General features: G+C 44.1%; 2 protein-coding genes across 2 annotated transcripts in view; both read right to left on the bottom strand.

The window, feature by feature from the left end:
• Positions 1 to 2,394: 2,394 nt before the first annotated feature.
• GPR83 (G protein-coupled receptor 83) lies at positions 2,395 to 12,577 on the bottom strand. Its single transcript, XM_054974465.1, has 4 exons — positions 12,197 to 12,577; positions 9,149 to 9,274; positions 6,664 to 6,797; positions 2,395 to 3,019 (listed from the first exon to the last, which is right to left on the bottom strand). Exons 1-4 carry the CDS (start codon positions 12,575 to 12,577, stop codon positions 2,395 to 2,397), a joined length of 1,266 nt encoding a protein of 421 aa, XP_054830440.1.
• Positions 12,578 to 14,817: 2,240 nt separating this feature from the next.
• MRE11 (MRE11 homolog, double strand break repair nuclease) overlaps positions 14,818 to 26,325 on the bottom strand; it is a 43,775-nt gene continuing 32,267 nt past the window's right edge. The window contains exons 18-20 of the mRNA XM_054974320.1: positions 23,730 to 23,797; positions 21,765 to 21,843; positions 14,818 to 19,113 (exon numbers count right to left, since the gene is read on the bottom strand). Coding sequence (XP_054830295.1) covers positions 19,060 to 19,113; positions 21,765 to 21,843; positions 23,730 to 23,797 — 201 coding nt within the window. The 3' untranslated portion in view covers positions 14,818 to 19,059. The remainder of the gene's footprint in view (positions 19,114 to 21,764; positions 21,844 to 23,729; positions 23,798 to 26,325) is intronic.

Here is a 26,325-nt window from a genome sequence, read left to right as displayed (position 1 = left end):
CTCTTTTCCTTCCCTGTTATACTTGCCCCACATAGAACATGTGTCATCCAGACTTTGCATGTTAGCTAAGTGAAATGTGATGGTTGTAACCAGAGGTCATTTCACAGAAAAAGAGCTGGAGGAACGCATTAGCATAACTCATTAGTATAACCTATTAGCATCTGCCATGTCCCTTGCCATCACTGGAAGTGTGTCATTAGCATAACTGATTTGCATATGCCACACCTCCTGACATCACCTATCCAGGCTGTTTTGGACCCAATCCTGGCCATTCAGGGCTGAAAAGGGGCCCAAAATGGTCTGGATCGGGCCACTGCTGAGTGGGAGAGTGATCCATCACCCGATCCGGGCTGAAACAGGCCCAAAATAGCCGAGACCTCTTTGGAGAACTGCCGGAACTGCGTTCCTGCACACTCCCCCTCGAAATGAGCCCTGGTTGTAACTGTAAGAGATGGGTAAGGACCAGTTCACACAACAGTGTGTCATGTATGCCTGCCTGCAGTACATGCCATGTGTATGTTATGGAACAGAAATAACAGGACAAACTGTATGTGGAGGAAAAATAATAAAATGACCAATCAAATATGCAAAACTACTTAATAGTAATGTACTTAAGTACAGTGAGAAGAAAAAGTAAACAACATAATCCAAACATAGTCAAAACATACATTCACGCAGAGTAAGCCGTTCCAAAGCACTGAGAGTGCAAACATACAGTTAAAGTCCACCAAAAAAACTGGTTCTGAATAAGGATCAGTCCAAAGAGAGTCAATAAGGTAAATAAATGTAGTAAAGCCAATAGCCATCCTTCTGTTCTCTTAAGCAGATGTGAAGAATGTTGCAAAAAGCAGAAGATCCCGAAGATGTGCCTGACCGCCCTACAACCAGGGCCGGCAGTACTGCCTTGTCGTTTCGTCAAGAGACCTCCTCAGGGGCGGAAACACATCTCACCTACATCATCAACACAATGAATAATCACCAAAAATACAATAAAGTATCGATCACAATACAATCTGGTCAGTTACATAGTCTGCTTTATTCATAGAAAGTAGTCATTGTGTTGATGTAGGTAAATGTATGTTTTGACTATGGGCCAAGCTACAAGTGACGAATGACACTTGAACAGCAAGTGAATTGAGTGGAGGGCAAGTGAACAGGGAGAAATACACTTGCTGTTCAAGTGTCATTCGTCACTTGTAGCTTGGCCCAATGTTTGGATTATGTTGTTGACTTTTTCTTCTCACTGTACTTAAATACATTACTACTAAGTAGTTTTGCATATTTGATTGGTCATTTTATTATTTTTCCTACACATACAGTTTGTTTTGTTATTTCTGTTCCTTGTTAGGCGGAGGTGCCTCCTGTATATAGTTTTTATGTGTATGTTATGGGCAACCTATTAATCCTCTGACACTATGAAGAGTTCTGAGTACCTTTCAATGCCAGTTACTTGGACGTTCAGTGTGTTATCTCTGCTTTGAAGTTAAACACTTTCACTTCTGTAGCCAACGGCCTTGAGACCAGATGCAGCTCGTCTGAATTGTATCTTCCCTGAGAACAGGGATGATTTCATACCCAATGTGCTATTGTTGCTTATCGTAGTCTAAACTCTGATGCTTTTTGTCTCTGGCATTTGCGCCAGAATTTCAATGGGCTACTAACCTGGGGGTGGGACATTAGCCTATAACTAACCAGGCTTTCCCTCAACACGTCACTTCTGCCAATTTACACTGTCTGAGCACCTTGAACCTAATAGATCTCTAATAAAAGTTACTTCAACCAATTCCCCTGTGTGATTGCTGTGGAGGACTTGGGGATTTACTTGCCAAGGACTGACACAGTGCTTTGAAAAAGGGGAGAGTAGCAACTAAGCAGGGGAAAACTTAGGACTCAGTGTGATGTAGTGGTTTGAGTGTCAGACTAGGGTGTGGGAGGCCCAGGTTTATCCCTGCTCTGCAATGGAAGCTCACATGGTGACCTTGGGCCATTCACATACTCTCAGCCAAACCCACTCCACAGGGTTGTTGTGAGGGTAAAACGGAGGAGAGGAGAATGATGTACGCCATTTTGAGTCCCCATTGGGGATAAAGGCAGGGTATAAAGGAAGTCAATAAATAAAAATAATACAAATAGATTGGGCGACTCATGGAAATATGAAAACAAAGATATTTATTGCATGCAAATGCACGGCATGGCAATGGTCTCAAGAAGCACACAACAAATTACAGGACTTTATTTCATTAGTGTTTCCACTGAGTTGCATACAATGAGAAGCCATTCTTAGAGACAAAGGCAAGAAAATCTTACCCTACACCCCAACAAGCAGACATTCCCTGGGAGGACAACTGATCTGGGAACGCATTCTCTTTCTTACTGCTTACTTCACCACAGCATTCAACGCATAGCAACAATAGGCTCAACAGACATCAAGTCCGTTTTTCCTGACTGGAACTGGAATGCCAATAGGCCACGGGAGACCTGCGACCCCTTGCAGTTGTTATTGTCTGGCCAGGCTGTTCTGTAGGACAGAGCAGTAGAAGGCGGAGGCCTTTGGCCCCCAAAACCTGGGATCTTCTGGCAGACATTGAGGCAATTCTTCAACTCTGCTCTGAAATTCTCATTGAGCCAGCAGTATATAAAAGGGTTGCAGCAAGTGCTGCTCATGGCAAGCCAGTGAAAAACAAAATAGAGAGCATTGTTGGTGCGGATCACTTGGCTGGAGAGGAGGACAACGTAACAGTTCAGGGGGAACCAGCAGACAGCGAAGATCACCACCACCAGTATCAGCATCTTAATGGTTGTCTTTTTCTTTCGCTGAAGGGCAAAATATTGCTCTACAGTCACATCCCCAACGGCGTTGCGGAGCCAGAGTCTCTTGGCAACACTCATATAGGTCATGGAGATAATGATGAGGGGCAGAATATAGAGTAGAATGAATGTTGCTAAGTCCAGGTACTTCCAGAATAGATCAGCTGGTTCAGGGAAATCGGGGAGGCACAAGTATCGGGTGACTTCCCGGCTGCAGTCAGGGATAGGACGGAACAAGTGAAATCAGCAGTTGGGTACCACAATAAGAGAATCACGAGGACAGGGCTGCCTGCAGACATCACTGTACTCCATTTAAACCACAGTTTCTTTGTTCACTTTTAAAATGCAATATTATTTTCTAAAACTATATATATACAAATATGAAATTGTATATCCACCTGTTATTCCTAAACCAGCATGTACCTTGAGCAGAGTTTGGAACTGGGTATAAATCTCCAAAGGAACAAACTCAATGTGACTAAGTGTTAGGGAATTTTTGTAACCTTTTACCCAAATATGAGCTCTATTGAAGCAGACCTTTTTACACAGAAGCTAGAATCCTTTATTCAGGGAACATTCTTTCTTTTGATTAGAAGTCATAAGATTGAAAGTCATAGTAACCTTACAGTAGTCACAGGAATGTCAACGTTCTTTGTTTTCCTTTTCTCTAATCAAGAAATAGCCTTGGAAAACAGTCTCTCAGGGAGGTTTTTATGCATACTGTAAGAAGTAAGGCACCGTACTTTTTGACATGTTTATATCAGGAAGAATTTACCATCTTGTCATCCAGACTCATCAGGTGCCATAATCCCTGAAGGCAGCATTTCCAAAGAATTATTTGTATAAACCCTGTGTTAACCTTTGATTTTTTATTCTATAAACAATTAGCTTTGAAAGGTATATAAGATTCTCTGCTGTGACTGATCTTTATGCATATGTCAGAACATGGCATTGCATCTGGGTTTTATTGTTAACAAAGCTCATTATTCTTTATGGATCACTATTTTGGTGTCTTAGTTCATTGTGGTTGACGGCTGTTGGGAAACGTAACCTGAATGCAGAGTACCTTTAAAGAAATTTTTCCCTTGCACTAAGGGCCAAGCATGACACAGGTGGGACACTTGTCAGCTTCCCTCAAGTTTTGATGGGAAATGTAGGCGTCCTGGTCTTGCAGCTTGGCTCTCCGACTGCTGTCCAATGGACTTTTCAACTGTCACTTGTCCAACATTCCACCAAGCTGCCTACATTTCCCGCCAAAACTTGAGGGAAGCTGACCAGTGTCCAACCTGTGTCAGGCGTCACTTGCAGCTTGGCCCTAAGCCATCAAAAGGACTATAAATGAATTATGCCAGTGCTTACATATAGGAATAAATGGGGACTACATTAGAAGAAAAGATGCATTCAATTTCTTGCCACTTCTCACATGAATAACTTTAGTAAGCTTAGCTAGCAATTTTGGCAGTTCTGGCTTGGGAAATAGTTGGAGATTTGGGGGTGGTGACAGTGGAATTTAGGGAAGGGAAGAAGCTCAGTACTTATGTGATGCCAAAGCTGGCATTTTGGATCTTTGTAGTTCAGAGATAAGTAGTAATTCTGGAAGAACTCCAGGCCCCACTTTAAATTTAATCTGAGGTATAAGGGTGGAATATCACAGCCAAGGGGTTACAAATATATAAATATGTTTCAAAGATATAGTCTCATAAAGTGCAATAGTGATAGCATGCTAGTTCATAATAAATACATAATAAATACATCATTAAATATATCTCATAGACCATATACAATTCATCCTCAATCCATAATAGGTTAATAAATATACAATATTCCTCCCTGTTCACTTGCCATTCACTAGCGCTCCACTTGATCAAGTGGAGTGCAAGTGAATGGTAAGTGCACAGAGAGGAATACACGTGAGTCTGTTCACTTGTAGCTTGGCCCTCAATCACTCATAAGCCTTCTTTTCAGAGTCCTTTCTTTTCTTTTGCAGATGCATAGAAGATCACCAGAAACAACAGGTAAGTGATATCAGAAAAGATTAATTAATCTCTTCAGGGGGACACCCTGCACAGGGGGGAGGACCCTGATGACCTGACAAGAGGCCGGCTGTATTTCAGCTTGTTTCATGTGTATACTTCCTCGAGGGTTGTACATACAGTACACCATTCATCCCAAACAGAGTAGCCTGGCACACAATTGATTTCTGGGGCAGGACTACCTCTCCCTTCCCCTTCCCCCAAAGGCAAGAGCTTGCTTGGGTCTGTACCCGCTTTAAGTTTGGCAATCTTACCTGGAATTATCCACCAATGCAGTTTGTGCATAAATCTAGTTAGTCTACCAGACATCTACGATGGACCACATAGACTGCTCCTTGCATCCCTTCCTGCCTCCAAGCGGAACCCCTGAGACAGTATCCTGAAGTCTCTTGCACTGCAGTGTTGCTGGCTAAGCCTCACTATGTGTACAGCATGCATGCTATTGGCTGGCTGTGATAAATAGGAAGGGAACCAGGGTGTGCATGTAGTGGTGGTCATGAGGGGAGAAGTCTAGCCTCATAAGTCTAGCCTTATACTGAATCAGACCATCAGTCCATCAAAGTCAATATTGACTACTCGAACTGGCAGCAGATTTCTAGGGACTCAGGGAGAGGTCTTTCACATCACCTGCTGCCTGGTCCTTTTAAACTGGAGATGCTGGGGATTGACTCTGGGACCTTCGGCATGCAAAGCAGAAGTTCTTCCACTGAGCCATAGCCCCTCCCCTCGTTCCTGGCGCAAAGGTTTAGGAAAACCAAGTTATGTGAAAGGCCTCTGCCTGAGAACCAAGGGATGAAACAATATAGACCTTGATAGATCCAATGGTGTGAGGCAGCTTTGTATGTCCGTTACTAAGGAGCAGGGCTGTGGATCAGGGCATGCAGAAGGACCCCCGGCTGAATCCCTGGAACCACCAGTTAAAAGTCCTCACTCAGCCACAGCTACAGAGGCCCAAATGTGATCCTCCTCCATCCAAATCTGAAAGGTAATCCTAGAGTCCTTTGAGATCTATCTGAGTCCTTTCAGCTGTCTTTTAAGCTGTCTGAGCTGGATGTGATGTGGCAGCATGGAGAGTGAAAGAATGGATTGTACTTCTTCAGACTGCAGGCAGTGGATAAAGTTTTCATTAAAAGTTCCCCTACATTTTCTGTATGCAGAAAAATTAGCACAGTATGTAAAGGGGTGGGCTAGCACCTTTCATCTTTATATGGTAATTTTTAATTTTCTGAGGTTGTTTTTACAGAGAAAGGACTACAAAAATGCATCTCTCCCCACCAGCTGCAGAAGTGGTACAGTCTCATTACAACACCTCAGGATGTTGAACCTGCTGGTCAACATCTGAATTGGTTTAAGAATGAGCAGAACCACAAGTGACAAAAGGCACAGATTGGACACTTGTCAGCTTCCCTCAAGTTTTGATGGGAAATGTAGGCAGCTTGGCGGAATGTTGGACAAGTGACAGTTGAAAAGTCCATTGGACAGCAGTCGGAGAGCCAAGCTTCAAGACCAGGATGCCTACATTTCCCATCAAAACTTGAGGGAAGCTAACAAGTGTCCAACCTGTGCCTTTTGTCACTTGTGGTTCTGCTCAATGTCATCTTTCCTCTCTGCAAGCAACAATTTAAAGGAAACATTTGGATTAAAAAAAGATTCAGGGTAAAGACCACACTTCAGTCTGAGAGACTGATGTGGGGAGAAGGTCTTCTTAACCCTTTCCTTCTTCCTACCATTTTTCTACTTAATCCCCTACCCTAACTGTTTTTAACCAGTCGCTGGAGAAAAGATCCATTCATGTTTGCCAAAGGGAAGTCATCGCGCTTACCTGTATTCAAATATGAATAACTTCTGATAGATCGCATGTGGGAGAGAGAAGCAGGCGGCCATGATCCATATGACGCCAATAGAAACGAGACCTTTGGTAGTGGAAATCCGAGGTTTAAGGGGATGCATTACCACCTATATGTAAACATTTCACATAATTAATTTGAACAGTATCCATTTGCTTTTATTTTAACTTGACACATAAAAGACAAGATTTTTACATTTTTGGTGTAGTGGATAAGAGCAGCGGGATGCTAATCTAGAGAACTGGGTTTGATTCCTCACTCTTCCGCTTGAAGCCAGTTGGGTGACCTTGGCTCAGTCACAGCTCTCTCAAAGCCCTCTCAGCCCCACCCACCTCACAGGGTGATTTGTCATGAGGATAGTATGCAAAATTGAACTATTCAAAAAGGCTTTTTACTCAAATGGGAGGGCTGTATTGTAGGGATGGAGTCTCAGATCTTCGCTAATGAGTTAGGGACCAGAGACTTCATCCCTGTGTTGCCTTACATATTATCTGCTGCTTTAAATATGTACTCCTATGTACCACCAGTGCTCCATGTTGTCTAATGTTAGTCCTAGAATTGATATTCTGCTTCAGTATTTTTTCTACTCTGTATTGGATTCTTGTTAATACTATGTCTTTTAAACTTGTATCTATTTACCCTATGGCATTGTTTATGGAAATGTCCTTGATACTGTATTGAAATGTACTTGATACTGATTGTACCAATCTCATACTGTGTAATCCACCTTGAGTCTCAGTGAGAAAGGCGGATTATAAATGACATAAACAAATAAACAAATAAACACAAACACAAACACATATACAAACAAATGAACGAACGAACGAATAACAACACACTTTGTAAACCGCTCTGGGTGTGGCATTAAGTTGTCCTGAAGGGCAATATATAAATTGAAGCTCTTATTGTTGATGTTGTTATTATTATAATTATTGAAAGAAAAGCAGTTATGAACCTCGCTTGATGAAAGGAAGGGCTGCTTCTCATCATGGGAGGACATTCCTTGTACTTGCTCAATGTGTCCCCATGGCCCTAGTGCCTACAACTTTCTGTCTAGCATATTTCTATCCTACCCTTCCCTCCACGAAGTGCAGGGTGGTGCATGTGGTTCCTCTTCTCCTCCATTTTCTCCTCACCATAACCCTGTGAGTTAGGTTGAGGGTGTGATGGCACAAGGTCACTCTAGTGGACCTTCATGGCCAAGTGGGATTCGAACCCAGGTGCCCCAAGTTCCTAGTCCTACATTCTAACCACTGTACCATACTGGGTCTCCAATTGTCCCTCCCTCAGGAGAGGAAGGGGCAGAGCTAGTAGGTCTTTGGGTGTGTCTGTTGAATGCCTCCTTTCTTCCATCGCCTCCCACCACTCTAGCCCTTGGAAACGGGGAAATAGTTTAAGATTTTTATATCTCGCCTTTCCTCCATCATGGGAACACAAAGATGGCTTCCGTATGATTCCAGAACCCAGATCTGCCACAAGATGGCTGCCTCACATACCCTGCAGCCATCAATGTACATGTGTCCAGATGGGATATGCGGCATATCCTCAAGTCACAACACAAGCTGCATATGGATGGAGGGGGAGGTCCCAGGTTCAAACTCTGGCATCTCCAGCTGAAAGGAACAGGCAGGAGATGGTGTGAAAGCTCTATCTGAGACCCCTGAGGCTACAGACCTTGATGGACCAATGGGCTGGCTCAGTACAAAGGAGCTTCATGAGTTTATGAGATTTTCCCCAGGGATTTTTTACATGAGAATGACTTGTTTGGTGTAGTGGTTAAGAGTGCCAAGACTCTAATCTGGAGAATCAGGTTTGATTCCCCACTCCTCCACCTGAAGCCAGCTAGTTGACCTTGGGCCAGCCACAGGTTCTTAGAGCTCTCTCAGCCCCACCCACCACACAGGGTGTTTGTTGTGGGGATAATAATGACATAATTTGTAAACCACTCTGAGTGGATATTAAGTTGCCCTGAAGGGCAGTGTATAAATTGAATATTATTATTAGGTAAGGTAAAGGTAGTCCCCCGTGCAAGTACCGAGTCATTACTGACCCATGGGGGATGTCGCATCACAACATTTTCTTGGCAGACTTTTTACGGGGTGGTTTGCCATTGCCTTCCTCAGACATCTACACTTCACCCCCAGGCAACTGAGTACTCATTTTACCAACCTTGGAAGGATGGAAGGCTGAGTCAACCTTGAGCTGGCTAACTGAACCCAGCTTCCGCCAGGATCGAACTCAGGTTGTGAGCAGAGTTTGGGCTGCAGTACTGCAGCTTACCACTCTGCGCCATGGGGCTCTTAATTAATGTTATTGTATAGGATATTTGATCTTTTCTGATATGGCCTTTTGAAACTTAAGTGCTGGCTCTTTGTCATGGAGAAAAACTTGTCTAGGAAAGATGCTTTTAGAAGAAAACCAGGTCCACTCATTGCCATTCAGCACAGAAGAAGAACTCACCTGATGTCTGTCCACTGCGATGGCTGTTAGGGTGAAAGCCGACACGTGGAGGGAGCAGTATTGCGCAAAGCGACTGACGTGGCACATCCCCTTCCCGAATATCCACGTGCTGTTTACAAAGCGAGCCTGAGAACAATTCAATCCAGAATAGATTTATCTTTCTGCAGTCATGATCAAGTTCTCATTTGCCCCAGGCTGAGCTGTCGGGTCTTGTCCGCTTCTGGCGCAAATAGACTTTTGCCCTTTCATCTGCACCTCACAAAGCCCAACATAAAATTCTTTCCTGCTCTTTTTCAGCTGTTCTTTGAAGTTCCTGTCAATTACTAGAAGGGGGAAGAAAACCTTTGTAGAACTCTACCTGCAGGGAACTAAATTGGTTTGGGTTCACTTTCACACACAGATTGTATTTCTGATGGGGAACCATAAAGATACGGTTTCAATTGAATTCGACTTTCTGATTTCAGAAATGCCAAAGGTAGGTAATGAAACTCCCACTCTACCCTTCTCCCCATTTTAATATTTTTCATTTAAAAAATCTTACTTTTCTCTGCCCCTCCCAAGTACAAGACATCCATTCTTTTAAGACAGTCTTAAAAATATTCTTATAAGTTGACAGTGATGGTGCCTTCTTAATTTCTTCTGGCAGACCATCCCATAAAATTAATCCAAAGACCGAGAAGGTCTGAGATCTAATGGAGGAGAAGTACACAGGTTAGGACCCTTGAGCAGAAACTAACTGGAAAAGCATCACATGAGTTCTTAGGGAAATGGATCCTTTAGGTATGTGGATCCCTGATTGTAAAACACTGTAATGCTGAACACAGAAGCAAATAAAAAACCAATGTAAACGCTTCAAAACAATGCAATGCATTTGAAGTGGCTCCCTGCAATTAAAAGATGGACAGTCTCATTTGACATTCATTGAAGCTTCCAAATTTTTTCATGCAGCCCCATGAAGACTGTATTGCAGTCGTCTGATCTAAGGCTAGAGAAATAATTAATGGAAGTGCTGTAGCATGGTACATCCTCTTTGCCTGAGATGCTGATCAAGCAACTCTATTAAACGGATGGAAATTAACTCAAAAATGAGAAACTTCTACCAAATTTGTATTGTCGAAGGCTTTCACGGCCGGAGAACGATGGTTCTCCGGATATGTGAACCGCACTTTCTCAACAAGGAAACTAATCATCTAAACCACACACTTCAAGCAAATGGCTACTCCAGAAATGAAATCAGAAGAGCAATTAAACCAAGGATAAATCACACAACCAAGGAAAAACAGTCTCCCACAGGACAAGTGTTTTTGCCATATATCAAAGGAATCACTGATCAGATGGGAAAGCTTATGAAAAAGCACAACCTTCAAGCAGTATTCAGACCCACCCGAAAAATACAACAGATGGTACGTTCAGCAAAAGACAGTAGAGATTCCCTCACTTCTGCAGGAGTATACCATATATCCTGCAGCTGTGGACAAGTTTACATCAGGACCACAAAGTGTAGCATCCAGACAAGAATAAAAGAACATGAAAGACACTGCAGACTTGGCCATCCAGAAAAATCAGCAGTGGCTGAACATAGCCTAACTCAAACAGGACACAGTATCCTATTCCAGGACACTAAAATACTGGACAACACTTCCAACTACTTCGTCAGATTGCACAGGGAAGCCATCGAAATTCATAAGCATAAGCACAATTTCAACAGGAAAGAAGAGACCTTAAGAATGAATAGAGCATGGTTTCCAGTCCTGAAAAACACCAGGCTAACAAAATACTCTATACCCGACAATAGCCCTGTAGAGAAGATTAGCATATCACGCACCAATCCATATGCAAAAGAACCTCCTCAGGATACAGTGAAGCCTCCCTCCATTAGCATTCCACACCCTGGGAAACTCTTATAGGATGACTCAGCCCAACCCTACCTTCCTGAGTAGATATAAATTACCTGCCAACTTCTTTTCCACACTGTGACACTGAGAGATCTCTGTCTTTTGGTGCTACACTTCTGAAGATACCAGTCACAGCTGCTGGCGAAATGTCAGGAACTACAATGCCAAGACCACAGCTATACAGCCCGGAAAATCCACAACAACCATTCTACCAAATTTGACTGACTTTCGAAGGGGCTCCCTCACTGGTTGTTGCATCTATACATTTTTATCCTGTGTTTCCTCCCAGCAGCTATGGGCAATTCCTCTCCTGTGTTTTATCCTCACAACCCTGTGAGGTTTAATCTCCAAGACTATGACTGGCCCCTAGATCAGATTCATGACTGAATAGACATTTGAACCCAGGAGTCCCTAGGTCCTCCTCTGACATGCTAACCACTACACAACACTGCCTGTTCTGCAAACATGAGCCCAAACCAGCTTTATTCCCTGCACAGAGACCTTTACAATGCTCTCCTTCAACCTTTGAAGACAGTTTCAGGTGGATAGTCATACTGGTCTGCAGTAGATGAGCAAGGTTCAAGTCCAGTAGTACTTTTAGGACTTTAAGGTGCCACTGGACTCAAACCTTGCTCAACTTTTGAGTAACTGACAAAAACTACACAGATGCTTGCTAAACATGCTTTATATACACAACTATGGCCATTTCCCCACAGTTCTGTAAGCCCCTTTTCACTTCGACTCTACCAGTGGATTGTGCCTCATGCCCTCGGAACACTTATAACCAAAACAAGCAAACAAAAAGGTCCCATAACACTTTTGAATATAAGTGGTTTGCAGTGGCATAAACAGTTAAGAGTAACGTACCTCTTTTCTTGGAAGTCTCACCAAAAATATACACTGAGCTAATATGCTCTCAGTTATCATTCTTTGTTATAAAGCACCTAATACAACTGTAAAACTACATTTAATTTTAAAAAATTATTGCATTGTCACATATTTGCTAAAAAGAATCCTTGCCGGGGGGAGGAAAGAACTTTAGCAGACAGCCATGAAACTGTTACATATCTATAAACAAAACAGCCAGATGTGAGCATGCTTTCCTTAAGTAATCTTAGAAATTAGAATTTATATATTTTCCCAAAGTTCTTACCAAAGTAAATGGAGTATTGAGAAACGTGATCATAAGGTCTGCTACAGCAAGATTCGCAATGAAGAGGCTGGTTGCGAAATGCATCCTTTTGTTTTTGATCACAACATGACAGACCAAGACGTTGCCGAAGAGTGAGAATATTATGATAAAGGAGTATGCCACAACAAGAAGGGACTTCACAACAATATTTTGGGATCCCGTTCCATATTTTCTCCCCTCCAAAAAGCTCTGCCAATCGACAAGGGTATAATTCGTCCAAGAAAAAAAGAGAGAGATGTTAGGTATTTCAACAGATCTTCCAAAACTTCCGTTGGCCACTGCTGATCTCTCAAGAGCATTCACCAAGAAAGGGAAGGAAAGACACATATAATAAAAAACCATTTCTGGGAAAAAAAACACCTCTTCTTTTCAAATTCAGAAGTACCTCTCTCTAACACCAAGCATTGTTTGCCCAGTTGACGAGATGCATAACGAAACGTGCTCTGCTTAGGAGATGTAATGTTTAGGATTGTGAATGAGATACAGAAATCTCTTGCTAAAATACCAGTAGATGCCCCAGAGAATTGCTGTATCTTTGTAGGTCTGTCATACAATCGAGGCACATTTCACACAGCATGTCAGCAAATTGTCTCTTGGGGAAGCTGGATACCTAGAAACTCTGCCGATTGGTTTACAGGTTTCTACTCTGACGTGTCATCTAAACTCATCCCTCTGTGGTCTATTGTCTGCTCCCATACCCACCTCCCCACAAGCATATACCAAGGAAAAAGAGAATCCATTAGTTATTATAATGCTTCATTCTTTTTCTCTCTGGTGAATAGCAGCAGCTCTTTAACTGGTCAGATGCTCAGTGTTCAACTATACAATCTAATTAAGATGCACGGGTTCAAGTGAGCAGTAGGCCGGTCGCAGCATCAAGTGGGAGCACCTAAGCCTTCACCATAGCCAGCTATTGAAAAGAGGTTAAGGGGGGAGGGCACAGTTTCAGCTGCTTCCATCAGGATTAAAAGTGGCTTGGCTACACATGCTCGATCTTAGCCAAAAGGCTGTGAAGCTTGTAATTCAGTATTAATACTTTTCTAACACAGCCAGCACTGCGGATTTCATATTCTCTGTGACTTAAGAAAAAGATTTGTTTAACAGATGACACCCAATGCCATTTAACAAAGTCAGTTGGCTGCAATTTGAGCATTTCTTTAACGTGTATCACCGTATTGCTTTCAATGGCATCAGCTTAGAGGGGCTGTGGCTCAATGGAATGCTTAGCATGCTGAAGGTCTCCCGTTCATTCCCCGGCATCTTGTTGAAAAGGACCAGGCAGTAGGTCAAGAGAAAGACCTCTACCCGAGACGCTGGAAAGCCACTGCTAGTCTGAGAAGACAATATTGACCTTAACTGACCAATTGTCTGATTCAGTATAAGGCAACTTTGTGTGTGTGCAACTTACAAATATGTGTAATTAGGAGAGGGGCAAGCCTTAATAAAGTATACGAAAGAAGTCATGGGTTTAACCAATGGCAAGAATCCAAAGACACCTGCAACACATTCAGCGTACCCAATGTGGCTTTGGATGTATGTTTCTTGAACATCAAGACCTCCGAGCCCCTAGAATGCCTCTTTTGAGTAAGTTTTGAATGCATTGTGATATGGCTCAGCAGCCTTCGCTGTCCATGCAAACCCTTCCATACTCCTCCCAAAACTCTTTGGATCTGGGCAATAACGCATTTTTCACAGTATTATAATCAGGGCTGCCTCCAGACATTCCTCCAGGTCCTCCGACAAGAGACTATCATAATAAAACAGAAATCCTCTGGTACCTCTTAAGGACTCACATTGATTCCAGCTTTTGAGAGTCAGTGCTCACTTCTTCAGAGGCCATAAAGGGTATCAGTAAGCCCTCCAAGAGACCCAAAAAGTGACAAAACCCTTGAGAATGTACCAAGTTTTCCATTATTACTGCTTAATTTCACCAACCTGGAAAAACATCTGAGATGGCATGGGGGAGGCTGGCAGGTCAAATGCTTGTTCCTTCTAGGCACTGACTTGGATCCTGCATTGCACAGATGCAAAGACTGTAGATTTCCACTCCACCCCACCCTTCTCCTACTCTCTGGAGCAACTTGACCCTGGAAAAGTTCATTGATGGTGCTGAGGAGGAGATCTGCTCACATAAGAGGCAGAAAGGCCGAGTTTGTTCCCTTTTCCCTCCTCCCTACAGCCATTCAACCCAGAAATCAACTTTCCTGGAGTCTGAAAGGGCTCCATGGGGAGAGGGGAAGGTGAGGAAGAACCTGGACTATCGTCTCTTTCCGCTGTTGGTTTATGGGGTCCATGCCATTAGTTCTTAATTCATATATTTATTAAATCAGTGCATATAAAGATCACATGAAAAGATTCCTGCTGTTCGTCTGAATAGGGGACCATAGTTCACATGTGCACACCAGTAAGAAAGAGTGCGGAGATCACCAGTGACAGTCTGTGGGCTCCAGCAAATACTCGCCCACTACCAGCGCTGTCCATCATCATACTACATATCTATAGGAGTGTCTGTCTCCTTGATAAAACATCTGTACCTTCGATCAACTAGTATCTTCCATCAACAAAGCAGGCATTTTAAAATGTAAATAGAATACCTTTGAAATAATTTTTATTCATTTACACAACCAATCATAAGTTCTGAGTTTTTAATAAGCCAGACCCTTTATATATGAAAAGCATACACACAACTTGCATGCATTGTCCACGGACCTTCACAAAGCAGTCTTTATAGGGAAATACATTAAAATCCATTACTAAACCATAATAGATTGTGATTTTTGCATACCTCTTTATTTCTAGGTTAGGGTGAAAAATATTTTGTGTTATTCAGGGCCAAGACTAAATAAAGCATGGTCAGAAGAAAGTATTTTTGCATCCATGGCTCCTGTCTGTCAATAAGAGACAAACTCACAGATCTGGCAGTAAACAAATACTTATGGTTCATTTTGATACACACAGAAACAAACTCATATTGTGAAATTGTCATTTTGTGTTATATAGCTAGGAATGCAGTTTTTCCCATCTCTCCAGTAGGTAACCCAGTTGTAATCAGTTTCCATATGGACCCTTGACCCACCTTGACCCAGTAAGCAAGGGGGTGACTGGATAGCAAACGGAGATGCCTTTTCAGGCAATGTGGGGCAGTCTTCTCTCCCATCTGGTGAAAAGACAATAAAAGTTTAATATATCCTGGCTTTTCTTCAGAATAGTTGTTCAGAGGGTAATAGATTCTGGTACTCATCTATATTCCAGCTCCTATGAATAATAGGCTAGAAGACCAAAAAGTGAAGCACAGAAAGAATATCAAGGCTTCAGAAAATGAAAACAACCCAGAAAAATCAAAAGAAAACAAGGCACCTTATTTTAGGCTAGCAACAAAGCCAGTTGTGGGAAAAAATACAACAGGCTCTAGAAAGGGGAGGCCAGGCAGGGGGGCATTCCATCCTCCTCAGGAGGCTGAAGGAGGCGGACATTGCCACCCACTCTACTCCTGATCCTGTCCAGGTGAAGGGAACAGGCATTGCCACCGGCTCAGCTCCTGATCTCGGCTGGGTGAAGAGGGGCAGTCATTCCCTCCTACTCCGCAGCTGATCCCAGCTGGGTGAAGGGGGGTTGGTATTGTGTCGCCTGCTCCACTGCTGATCCCAGGGGACCGTGCATTGCTGCCTGCTCTGCACCTGTTCCCAGCCGGGTGAAGGATCGGCAGGCATTGCCTCCTGCTCTACGCCTGATCCCAGCTGAGTCAACAAGGTGGGTGGAGGTATGTGCATTGCCGCCTGGTCCTCTCCTGATCCTGGCTGGCTGAAGGGGGTGGGTATTGCCACCTGCTTCGCTCCTGATCCCGGCTGCATGAAGGCAGTGGGCATGCTTGGTCCCAGCCACATGAAGGGGAGACAGGCATTGCCACCTGCTCTGCTCTTGATCCCGTCTGGGTGAAGGTGGGGGCAGGCATTGCCACCTGCTCCACTCTTGATCCCATCTGGGTTAAGGGGGGGGCGACATTTCTACCTGCTTCGCTCCTGATCCCAGCTGGGTGAAGGCAGGAGGCTGGCATTGCCACATGCTGTGCTCCTGATTCCAGCTGGGTGAAGTCAGGGGCGGGCATTCCCACCTGTTCCTCTGCTGATCTCAGCCTGGTGAAGGGGGGAGCCGGCCTTGCCACCTGCTTTTCTCTTGATCTGAGCTGGGTAAAGAGGGGATGGGCATTGCCACCTGCTTCGCTCCTGACCTCAGTGGGGTGATAGCGGGGGGCGCGCGAGCATTGCTACCTACTCCACTCTTGATCCCAGCTGTGTGAAGGCAGAGAGCGGGTATCCCCTTGCCCTGTGCCTGATTCTAGCTGGAGAAAGGGTGGGTGGGCATTGCCACGTACTCTGTGCCTGATCACAGCTGAGTGAAGGCGGTGGGTGGGCATTGGCACCTGCTCCACTCCTGATCCCAGCTGGGTGAATGCGAGGGCCAGGCATCGCCACCTGCACTGCTCCTGATTCCAGCTTGATAAAGGCAGAGAGCGGGTATTTCCCCGTTCCATGCTTGATCCATGCTGGGTGGGCAGGCATTGCCACCTGCTCTGCGCCTGATCTCAGCTGGGTGAAGGCAGCAAGCGGGCACTGCCACCCGCTCCACTCCCAGCTGATCCCAGCTGGGTGAATGTGGCAGCCAGGCATTGCCATCTGCTCCACCCCTGATCCCAAATGTGTGAAGGCAGGGGGCGGGCATTGGCACCTTCTTTGCTCTGCATCCCAGCTGGGTGAATGCGGGGAGCGGACATTGCCACCTGTTCTGCTCTTGATCCCAGCTGGTGGAGATGGGGGATAGGCATTGCCACCTGCTCCGCTCTTGATCCTAGGTGGGTGAAGATGGGGGATGGCCACTGCCACCTGCTCCACTCCTGATCCCCAGCTGGGTGACGGCAGGGGGGCAACATTGCCACCTGCTCTGCTCCTGATCCCAGCTGGGTGAAGGTAGAGGGCAGGCATTGCTGTCTGCTCCACACCTGCTCCTGGACCGGGCTTCCCACCATGGCACACTCTCTGGAGGTCTGGCTGCTTCATCTCGGCTTCCCTCCATAGCAGCGCCCTCTAGAGGTGCACCAGGGTAGGAAGTGAGTTGTCTTGAATACGCTTAACCTTTTATATAGTAGGATGCAATAGCTACCACACATTTTTTCTTTATTACATCATCAAAGGCCTTTAATTTGCTTCCTTGTTCAATCAGAACAAACCCAAATCCCTGAATATTCTAAACAAACAGAAATCTTGATCAAATACATAGGAGAGAAAAATATAAAAGAAATTACATACACATTTAACATTACTTGTTTCCCAACCCCCTTTTTCAGAATTGTTAAAATATCTATAAAAATACAAGATTAACTTTCCATATGAAAATATATCATATCCCTCCAAACTGACTCACTACATGTTGGAAATACTGGAACCGATCCTTGTACAGCGCCTTGTTATGCTGCTTTTTCCCAAGTTACCAAAACAACAGAAGTTATCTGAGATGGGGCACAAAGCAGAATAACAAGCAGTGGTAAGTGAAATTACAAAACGGGAGCTGCACACTGGCATGGAACATTTCAATTCACTGCTTTTGGTCACAGCTGTAAAATTCATGCCAAGTTCTTTTATAGCTATAGGCATCCAACCAAGTGTCAGATCAACAAAGACAGCCTACGTTGTGATTCCTAGGGAAACACTTCTGTACATCCATAATCCTACAGCTATGTATATATGCACAGCCCTTCATGCTTAAAAGTGCTTATAAATCATAAACAGGTTCATAAGGAAGAATAAAATGTTATGTCCAAGTACTTCACAGGCTACGCAAAATTTAAAAACAGAGCCAGATTTATGTTGTATCAATATTGCCTTAGAAACCATTTTAAAGTCATACAAAATCCCTTCCTGACTGAAATGTGTAAAGGCCTGGACAGCAAGAAAATTGCCCATTAGCACATCCAGGCATGGTTCAAATGTAAAGAGCAAACCATAATTTGCTGCTATGTGGCTGAACCCGGAGGATGCTCAAGCTTATGCTCCCCTCCTTTCCAAGGGCAGCCAATAATAAGTCTGATTCTGCTTTTGCAACTAACAACTTGCCACTGCATCCAAAACGTCATACTAGGATTGCAAACAATAGTTTATAGGGAAAGCATAAACTGTAGTCTGCTGGTTTGGATGTGCGTAGCAAACCATAAAAGTGGGGGAAATTCAAGGTGCAACATGTGAGCCCAAAGATACCCCCAGGCTCTTCTGAATACTGGCTTGGATCCCATGGATCATGTCCATCAGCAGAGCAGATTTTCCTTGTCACATCTCTCCTGCTGTGGTCCAAAATAGCCCCCTGAAATGGTGCACCTGGGGGACTCCCCAGGAAAAAATATGAGGGAAAAGTAAGAGATCTGTAGTGGGAGGGGGGAACCACTATTCTTGAACCATGTCACATATGCCATTCTAATTTATTCTTCCATAATATTAAAGGGTGGGGGATCCATTAATGTTTCTGTGCAATAGAAAAAAGATACCTAATTGACTTCTTGGCAGATTTCCTTCCTTAAAAAAAAAAAGGGGGGGGGTTCTGCTCTTGGAGACGGTCAGTTCCATTGAGTATTCTCAAGCACTTTGAGTGATACTGCATAGACACGATCAGTAACAACTAATCTTCCATAAAGGAAGCAAAACATTTCAAAGCAACATGTAACCAACAGTTAAATGGTTTGGAAGGAGCTGAATATTTCTTAGGATTCCTTTAGTGAACATGGGAAAGGTTTTTGCTTCCTTTTTTTCCAATATCCTTCCAGACAACAGACTGTGAAGTTATCGTCTGTTTCTTCTTGAAGTGGAAGTACCCTTGAAGGGATCAAACTCATCCTGTAAATTAAGAGAGATTTTGTCAGACCATTAGTGGTGTCAAGGAACATTATCTATCTTATTGGAAGAAAACAGCACAACTGTATAACAAATTGAAGTGAAAGCGGGACTCCCCAAGGAATTACTAACAAAATATAGTGCAGAAGATATTATGTGATCACCACTGAAGGGCACTGCTACAGTAGTCAACAAGCAAAAAGCATAAAATGCAAGTAAGGACGCACGGGCAGGAAATATCATCTGCTCCCCACCGTCTCCCAATTTTTTCTGCCCTCTGCTATTTCCTCTCCTCTTTACTACCTGCCAACAGGCCCTCTCTCGCCCTTTATCCATGCCTGCCGCTCTCTTTCCCTTGTCCTGCTCTCCCCCACTGACTCCCTCCCCTTTCCTGTTCCAAACACTCTCTCTCCCTTTTGCCCTTGCCCCCACTGTTTGGCAGCCACTGCTTTATTTCCTCTAGCTGAGCCCCCTCGTCCCTTGTCCATGATGGGGCTGCTTGGCAACCCAAGGATGCCACCCATGATCTTACAAGGTTTCATTAGATCTTGGTCAATCCTGTCCATTTGGGGGCATTTAAACTGTCCCCCCCTTGCAATATTTTTAAACTTTTAATCTGAATTCTGGGGCCAGAAGCCACCCTGCCAGAGCTTGCTAATGAGCCCACACTGCCAGCCCAAGATAACTACTAGGCCTCTGCAAGATAGGAAACCTATCCAGGCCCGCAGCCCCTCATGATCTTCTGACACTCTGCAGGAATGGTGGTGAAGGCCCAGGCGGAGGTGGCACAAAGGAGGCAAATCGGTAGACTGGCTGCACGCAGGCCCCGCTGTAAACCCACAGAGTCCCGAGTCATCACAGGATTCCAGCCAAGGCACAGCCTAGTCTCAGGAGCCTCAGCACTTGCCAGCAGATGGTGCGGAGACAGGTCACTTCTCAACCTATTGAGGCTGAGGCCTGAGAAGGCTGCATTGCTGGACCAACCAGTCCACTAGGCACAAGCCCTGTGCTCCAGCTCCAGCTGCTGTGGCCTCAGAGGCCAGCCGGCCAAGTGACTGACTGACTCCCAAGAAGTCCAGCTGAACAGGCCCAGGGAAATGCCAAGCAGATGCTCTATCACTGAGCCACTGCCCCTTTCCCTTCAATCTGCTGCAGCTGGAGTCTCCTCCCTTCCGCCCTCGGTCCTGATCTTCCTGTCCTGCCTGCCTTCTCACCCACCCACACTTCGTCACAGTCACTGTCTCCAATTCACCAACCACTCTGACTTCCACTTTCCCCCATGCCCATCACTGCCTGCTCTGGCTCTTCCCTCCCTTTCTCACTGACCCTGTGTTTCCTTTCACCCCCTCTACTATCCCCCACTTCACCTTTTTCCATTGTCAGGCGTTGTCCAGGGTTGCTATTGCAAAGCTACCCAATGTGTCTGTGACTTGGGAGGCACCCCACCCCCATGTTTTAGAAAAGCTTGTCTTTTTTTGCAAATTAGGGTTTCACCTAAGCTTGCAAAAATATCTATCTTTGCCCTGTGGGCACAGCTCCTCCTTAACATTTTTAAAAAATCCACACAAAGGACCACACTTGGCTAATAAACATGGTAAGAGTTCCAAGAGGTTACTGCTGAAAAAAACCCTAACCATTACTTTTTTTTTTTAAGAACACCTGCTGAACAAATCCATACGCTTATATAATCACGAAAAAATGATTCTCTCTTTTTGTATTACTACTTGTATTTACAAGCCATGCCTAAGATATTTGTAATTTATCTGGATGACGAAGATGACAGGCTTCCTACTCGACAGACGATTTTCCAAGGCGTCAGTCCCCTGCAGTGTGTGCAGTTCTTAGCCAGGGGGGCATGTAACGAATCAGCCATCGCCAGATGGAGATCATGCCAGCTGGGAACGTCCAAGTGCGTTCCAGCAGCAGGGGGATAAAGAGATCACCAGCAGACTCAGTAGCTTTGCTGCTGACATATCAATAGCCAGAAGCAGTTTCCTGCTGGGAACTGCTTGCAAAGCTTGAGGCTCCACAGTGCACTTACAACCAGTGGGAGGCACGAGGGAGTGCCCTTAAGTCTCCACCACCCTGATGATCTGGATTCCAGGATCCTAATGCCCTAGAGCTAGGAGCCCGTCATCATACAAACTTAACAAATGAAATCCTAGTCACCATCTTAAAGATCCAGGTAAGGGCCTGCAGCACATCATGTGTGACTGCAAGTCAAGTTGGGCACCCCGGATCCAACTTGTGTGTCCCATATATCGTCTTGTCTGGGCCTACGACATCTGGAGAAGCAGAACGGCAACCATCTGACAGAGGACACAAAATCTCCCTTTGTACTCACAGGGGCTACTGCGTCAGTCAGCTTTTAATCAGCTATTGTGAGGCTCCTTTGAATCTACACTTCAACCTGGACCTGAATAGTGAAGTTTGTCTAGAAGAGTTCTAATGACAAATTACAAGCCGGAAGAACAAAGTAGACTGAATCATCAATACAGCAAGTTCTTTGATCTTCTTGTACCTGCTATTGATTCTTCTAAAGGCTAACAAAAGTGAAGAGCAAAGCTGGCCAAGAAACTTAAAAACAAAGAAGTTCACTTTTTTTGTTTGCGTACACATTCAAAGAAGCAGAAAGAGGGCAGATTTTTCTGTACCTCATCAGACAGAGTCACAACACTTCTTGATGCTTGGGTCTGAGAGCTCCTTTTACTAGATGCCGCTGAGCTTGACAATCTAAACATCACAAACAGGAGACAGCGAAGAGCATCAACAGAAGCACATCAATGTAAAAAAAAATCACATGAAAGCAGGTCATTCAAAGGGCACCCACTATAGCAGCTTCATTAATATCACTTGTGAAAGAAATAGAAAACAGAGCTTCCATTTAATCAGGTCTTTGATAGCTACTAATGCAGGGTTCTAAAATGTGCACCCAACTTGACTAGACGATGTTATTTTTGCAGCAAGAGTTCTTTGGAAATCAGCTCTCTCTTGGCTGAAAAATCACTCTGGATTTTCTTTAAAAAAAGTGTAAATACCAAATGCCCAAGTAAGTCTAGACCCCACAGTTTCTCAAACAGCAGATTGTTCACGTTTGAACCAAGCAGTCTCAAAAGCAGTTTGGGATATAATGGGTGGGCTCTGGTGTTAAAAAAGAAAAATGACAATTCCACTGAGCACACCCAGGCCTTTGGTATACTTAAGCTGTTCGGGGTTGGATTCTACCAGCTTTTCTGCTAGTGAAAAAGAAAATAAATAAATAGAGGCCTTTTGGGTCCCCTTAACAGGCTATGCCAGGCACCATGAGCCCCGAGTGGACCAAAGCCATGTAGGGATGAGGGGACACCAATAAGGAGGGAAACTGGGCAAGATCGAGCAGAAAAGGGCAGGGGGGATCTAACCCTTGGTTCTGTGAGTTGAATTTTATCAGAGACCTGGCTAGATATACACAAAGGTCAAGATCCAGTCATGCAAGGAAATGGGCACTGCTTTAAAAGTGACTAAATGAACAAAGCCTGCTTAAAATACAGTATATTGACTTTTTGCCTAGAGTCAAGGGACAATATACTACATAAAATATGCTGCCCTTCCCCCCTCGTGGTCCCATGCAGTCACTTTGCCAAAGGGGGCGCATTATACCAGCAACTTACATAGCTGCTTAGGAAATAAGGGCTTAAAAGCAGTTTGGCCAAATGCTAGACTGCAGCTTTTTCAACTATGCTAAATATATTTATTTTTCTAATATTAATTCTCATTCCCACAACCACCGGGCGTTCCTTAACTGTCAACACAGAATTTGCAGTCAAAACAAAGAACGTTTCTTGGTGGTATCGAGGAACAAAAATGAAAGGCCTCGAAAGTTACTTCATTCCTTGCCCGGTGAGAACTACCAAAGCCAACGGCTGAAGTCAAAGGTCGCTGTAATGGCCTGCGTCCATCTGAAAGGCAGGAGTCGATCTTGCAAGAAACATCAGTGAGCTACCCAGTCTCATTTAACACTAATGCCAGCATTGGGAGAGGGTGCTTAGTCTTTTCCCCACACAATAAGGCTCCACTTCAAATCCTCATCTTGGGGAAGTTTTTAGTTTTTGCCTCTGAAGTTCCAAAAGTGGAAAAAACACTCCCCCCCCCCCGTTTATTTACCACCCTTCAGGACAACTTAATGCTACACTCAGAGAGGTTTACAAAGTATGTTATTATTATCCTCATGACAATCACTCTGTGACGCAGATGGGGCTGAGAGAGCTCCGGGAAACTATGACTGACCCAAGGTCACCCAGCTGACTTCAAGTGGGGGAGTGGGGACTCAAACCTGGCTCTCCAAATTAGAGTCCTGCCAGTCTTAACCACTACACCAAACTGGCTCTCAATTATGTTTTAGAGAGGCATTTGCAAGCAGGAATCTGTGAATTCAGGAGATGCCAGTTTGCACAGATAACATCATTTCACATCCATACCACTGAATTCCCCCCACAAGACCAAGCTGCAGAAGTCTGTTCTTAAAATGTAAGTACAGGTTTAAGCAGGGTTAAAGCTTCAAAATTCCTCATAATTTTTCTAAGAGTTCCTCAATTATTCATCAAAACAAACTAAAAGACCCTAGAGATGATGGTATTAACCTTTGGTTTGCAGTAGAAGACGGAGTAAAGGACACTTCTTCCAAATCAAAATCATCATCTTCAATTACCTGGAAAGGGCAGAAAGAAACAGCAGCACTATTATTAATCAAATCCTGATTTTGGTCTACTTCAGTGGTTCTTAACCTTTAATTCACTACCGCCAACCAAGTACAAATCATCTTCATATACCCCCTCTAAACCGTAGGTAAATAATTAGGACATCAACATGGCGCACTAGACACAAAGTAACTTTAGCGATTCTGGTTTACAAGTGTGAAACAGGTTCTCAAAAAACATGCTCATTTTTATTTCAGCCTGATTGGCAATTTTTAGAGAACCTGTTTTCCCCTATCTTTCTGGCTATTAGAGCGCCCCCCCCCCTCTGCTGTCTTTTTTCTGGAAGCTCACCATAAGTACTTAGTCTCACGAACCGAGAAGTTTTGCTTTGCTGCAAGCAAGGCTGGAGCATCTCTATTTGATTCCTATTTGCCGAGTGCATTTTAAAGCCCCTGGGGTAGAAATGTAGGATATGAGATTTCATCCTCAGGGCAAACATTATTTTAAAAAGAAAACTCTCTTCCACAAGCTGTCAGAAGCCACTGAAAGGGACTGCATAAAATGAATGCTTCCATTTGCCTTGAAAAGTTCTGAATTCCTCCCCCCCCCCCACCCGCCCCCCGATAGAGCTGTAGACTGCCCCTGGGGATATGCCCCTCAGATAAGAATTCCTAATCATACTGGTCATACAGAGACAAATACAAAAATGTGGTTGTGAAATTTCTTCTGTGTTAAACTTCCGCTGATATAAGGCAGGGGACAGAAGTGAGGATTTTTAAAAGAATGATTCATGTATTGTACAGTAATGGAAATAATTTCTGCAAAGGGCAGCCAGGGAACCGTTGCAATCTGTTTCAAGATCAAAGAAAACCTTATCTGTGCACTCGGAGATGTTCAAAGACATCTTCCCAGAAGTCTAAGAGAAAATTAAGAATTTCTTCAGTGGGGAAATAGATTTACTCATCGCACCACCTCATGAGCCATCCATAAATCTATTTCTGAAAAGCAAAGCTCTTGTACGAGGGCTTGCAGCCATTCCTCTGTGAAGCAGGATGCTTGGCACATTCTATGTCCCTGTGTTAAGAGACATGAAAACGTAGAGCCAAATTCAAGTAATTCTGCAATTCTGCAGTAAGTTTATTCTAAAAGTTTTGCTAACTTATCCTCGCAGTCTGCAAGAAACAAGGTAAAGAACTGCTTTCGTAGATGGCTGCATCAAGCTGGCACACTTAAGAAAGCAACCTACACAAAGCCAGAATTGGGTTCTTATCACCCCAAAGAACCAAAACTTCCCATCACCTGTATCAGTAGTTGGGCTCCGCACACAGCTTTCAGTTCTAGGCTCCCAAATCCTTATACATGGAGCATGTATTAAATAATGCACACATTTTTGAAAATTATGTCCTAATGGTAGAGACATACGTACTGCAATCTGATTAAATTTCCACTTTGAAGTATTTGAATATATGCAACACATGCTCTCTCTCTTCCTCTCGATGTACACAGTGTACAATAGAAGGGTATTTTTTTTTTTTTTAAAAAATGCATATATACAAGATAAGACAGGATCTTTTTACTGTTTTATTGCAGCTCAATTTTCTGCAGCAAGTTATGTTACCTCATATGTGTTTAGATTGATCACTTTAATTCTGTGGATTTTGGGGTTTCATTTTGATTGCAAGTCATTGTGAAGGCCTTGCAGTGGGACAATGAACTATTAAATTTAAATGTAATAAAGCAGCGGAGTTCAACCCATGAGTCAGGAGACCCTGAGGTGGACCTGTGGAGCCCCTTGCTGAGACACAAGCCACTACAAGGCCACTCCCCCCCCCCCCGCCGCTGACTTCTAGAGAAAAAAAGACTACCATTGAACAAGGGTTCCATGCCTCGTGTCTGCTAACACAGTGGTTAAGACCAGTGGGACTGTAATCTGGAGAGCCGGGTTTGATTCCCCACTCCTCCGCTTGAAGCCAGCTGGGTGACCTTGGGCCAGTCACAGCTCTTCCAGAGCTCTCAGCCCCACCCACCTCACAGGGTGATTGTTGTGGGGATAACAATGACATACTTTGTAAACCTCTCTGCGTGGATGTTAAGTTGTCCTGAAAGGCAGTATATAAAATGAATGTAAAAAAAAAAAAGCATGCCAAGAGGAGCAGCAGATGAGGTTGCTCAGTGATGGACTAGATTCCTTCATGGCTCTGACCAATGGCTAGTTCTTCACTAGGTTCACAGACTGTTGTTCATCTTGTGCTTCTTGTCTCTAATGTGTCTTGTTCTGTTGCCTGTTGTCCTACTGTTGATCCTGGTGAAACGTCAACTCTGCCCACCTTCTTCCAGTCATGTGACACTGGTGTTGCAATGGATTTTTATCCATGTCTAATTAAGGCTTCCACTGTCTCAGACTAAAGATTTATCTTTACTTCTGGACAGCTTTCAGCACTTAATTGAGACCTGGAAAACAGCATTCGCTTTTTAAACAAAGCTGTTTATCAGTACAAATTATGTATACGGCTCTTCTTGCTTTAGACTCCCCCCAAGA

This window comes from Eublepharis macularius, chromosome 3 (assembly GCF_028583425.1).
Source record: "Eublepharis macularius isolate TG4126 chromosome 3, MPM_Emac_v1.0, whole genome shotgun sequence".
In the NCBI taxonomy this organism is placed as follows: Eukaryota; Metazoa; Chordata; class Lepidosauria; order Squamata; family Eublepharidae; genus Eublepharis; species Eublepharis macularius.
This window is presented reverse-complemented; position numbering and strand designations above follow the sequence as displayed.

Coding starts and splice junctions, on each gene's coding strand:
- GPR83 (XM_054974465.1), bottom strand. CDS start 12,577: ATGGTTTTTTATTATATGTGTCTTTCCTTCCCTTTCTTGGTGAATGCT. Junction 9,275..12,196: donor TCAATACTCCATTTACTTTG/GTAAGAACTTTG, acceptor AATTGTTCTCAG/GCTCGCTTTGTAAACAGCAC. Junction 3,020..6,663: donor TTATTCATATTTGAATACAG/GTAAGCGCGATG, acceptor CCCTGACTGCAG/CCGGGAAGTCACCCGATACT.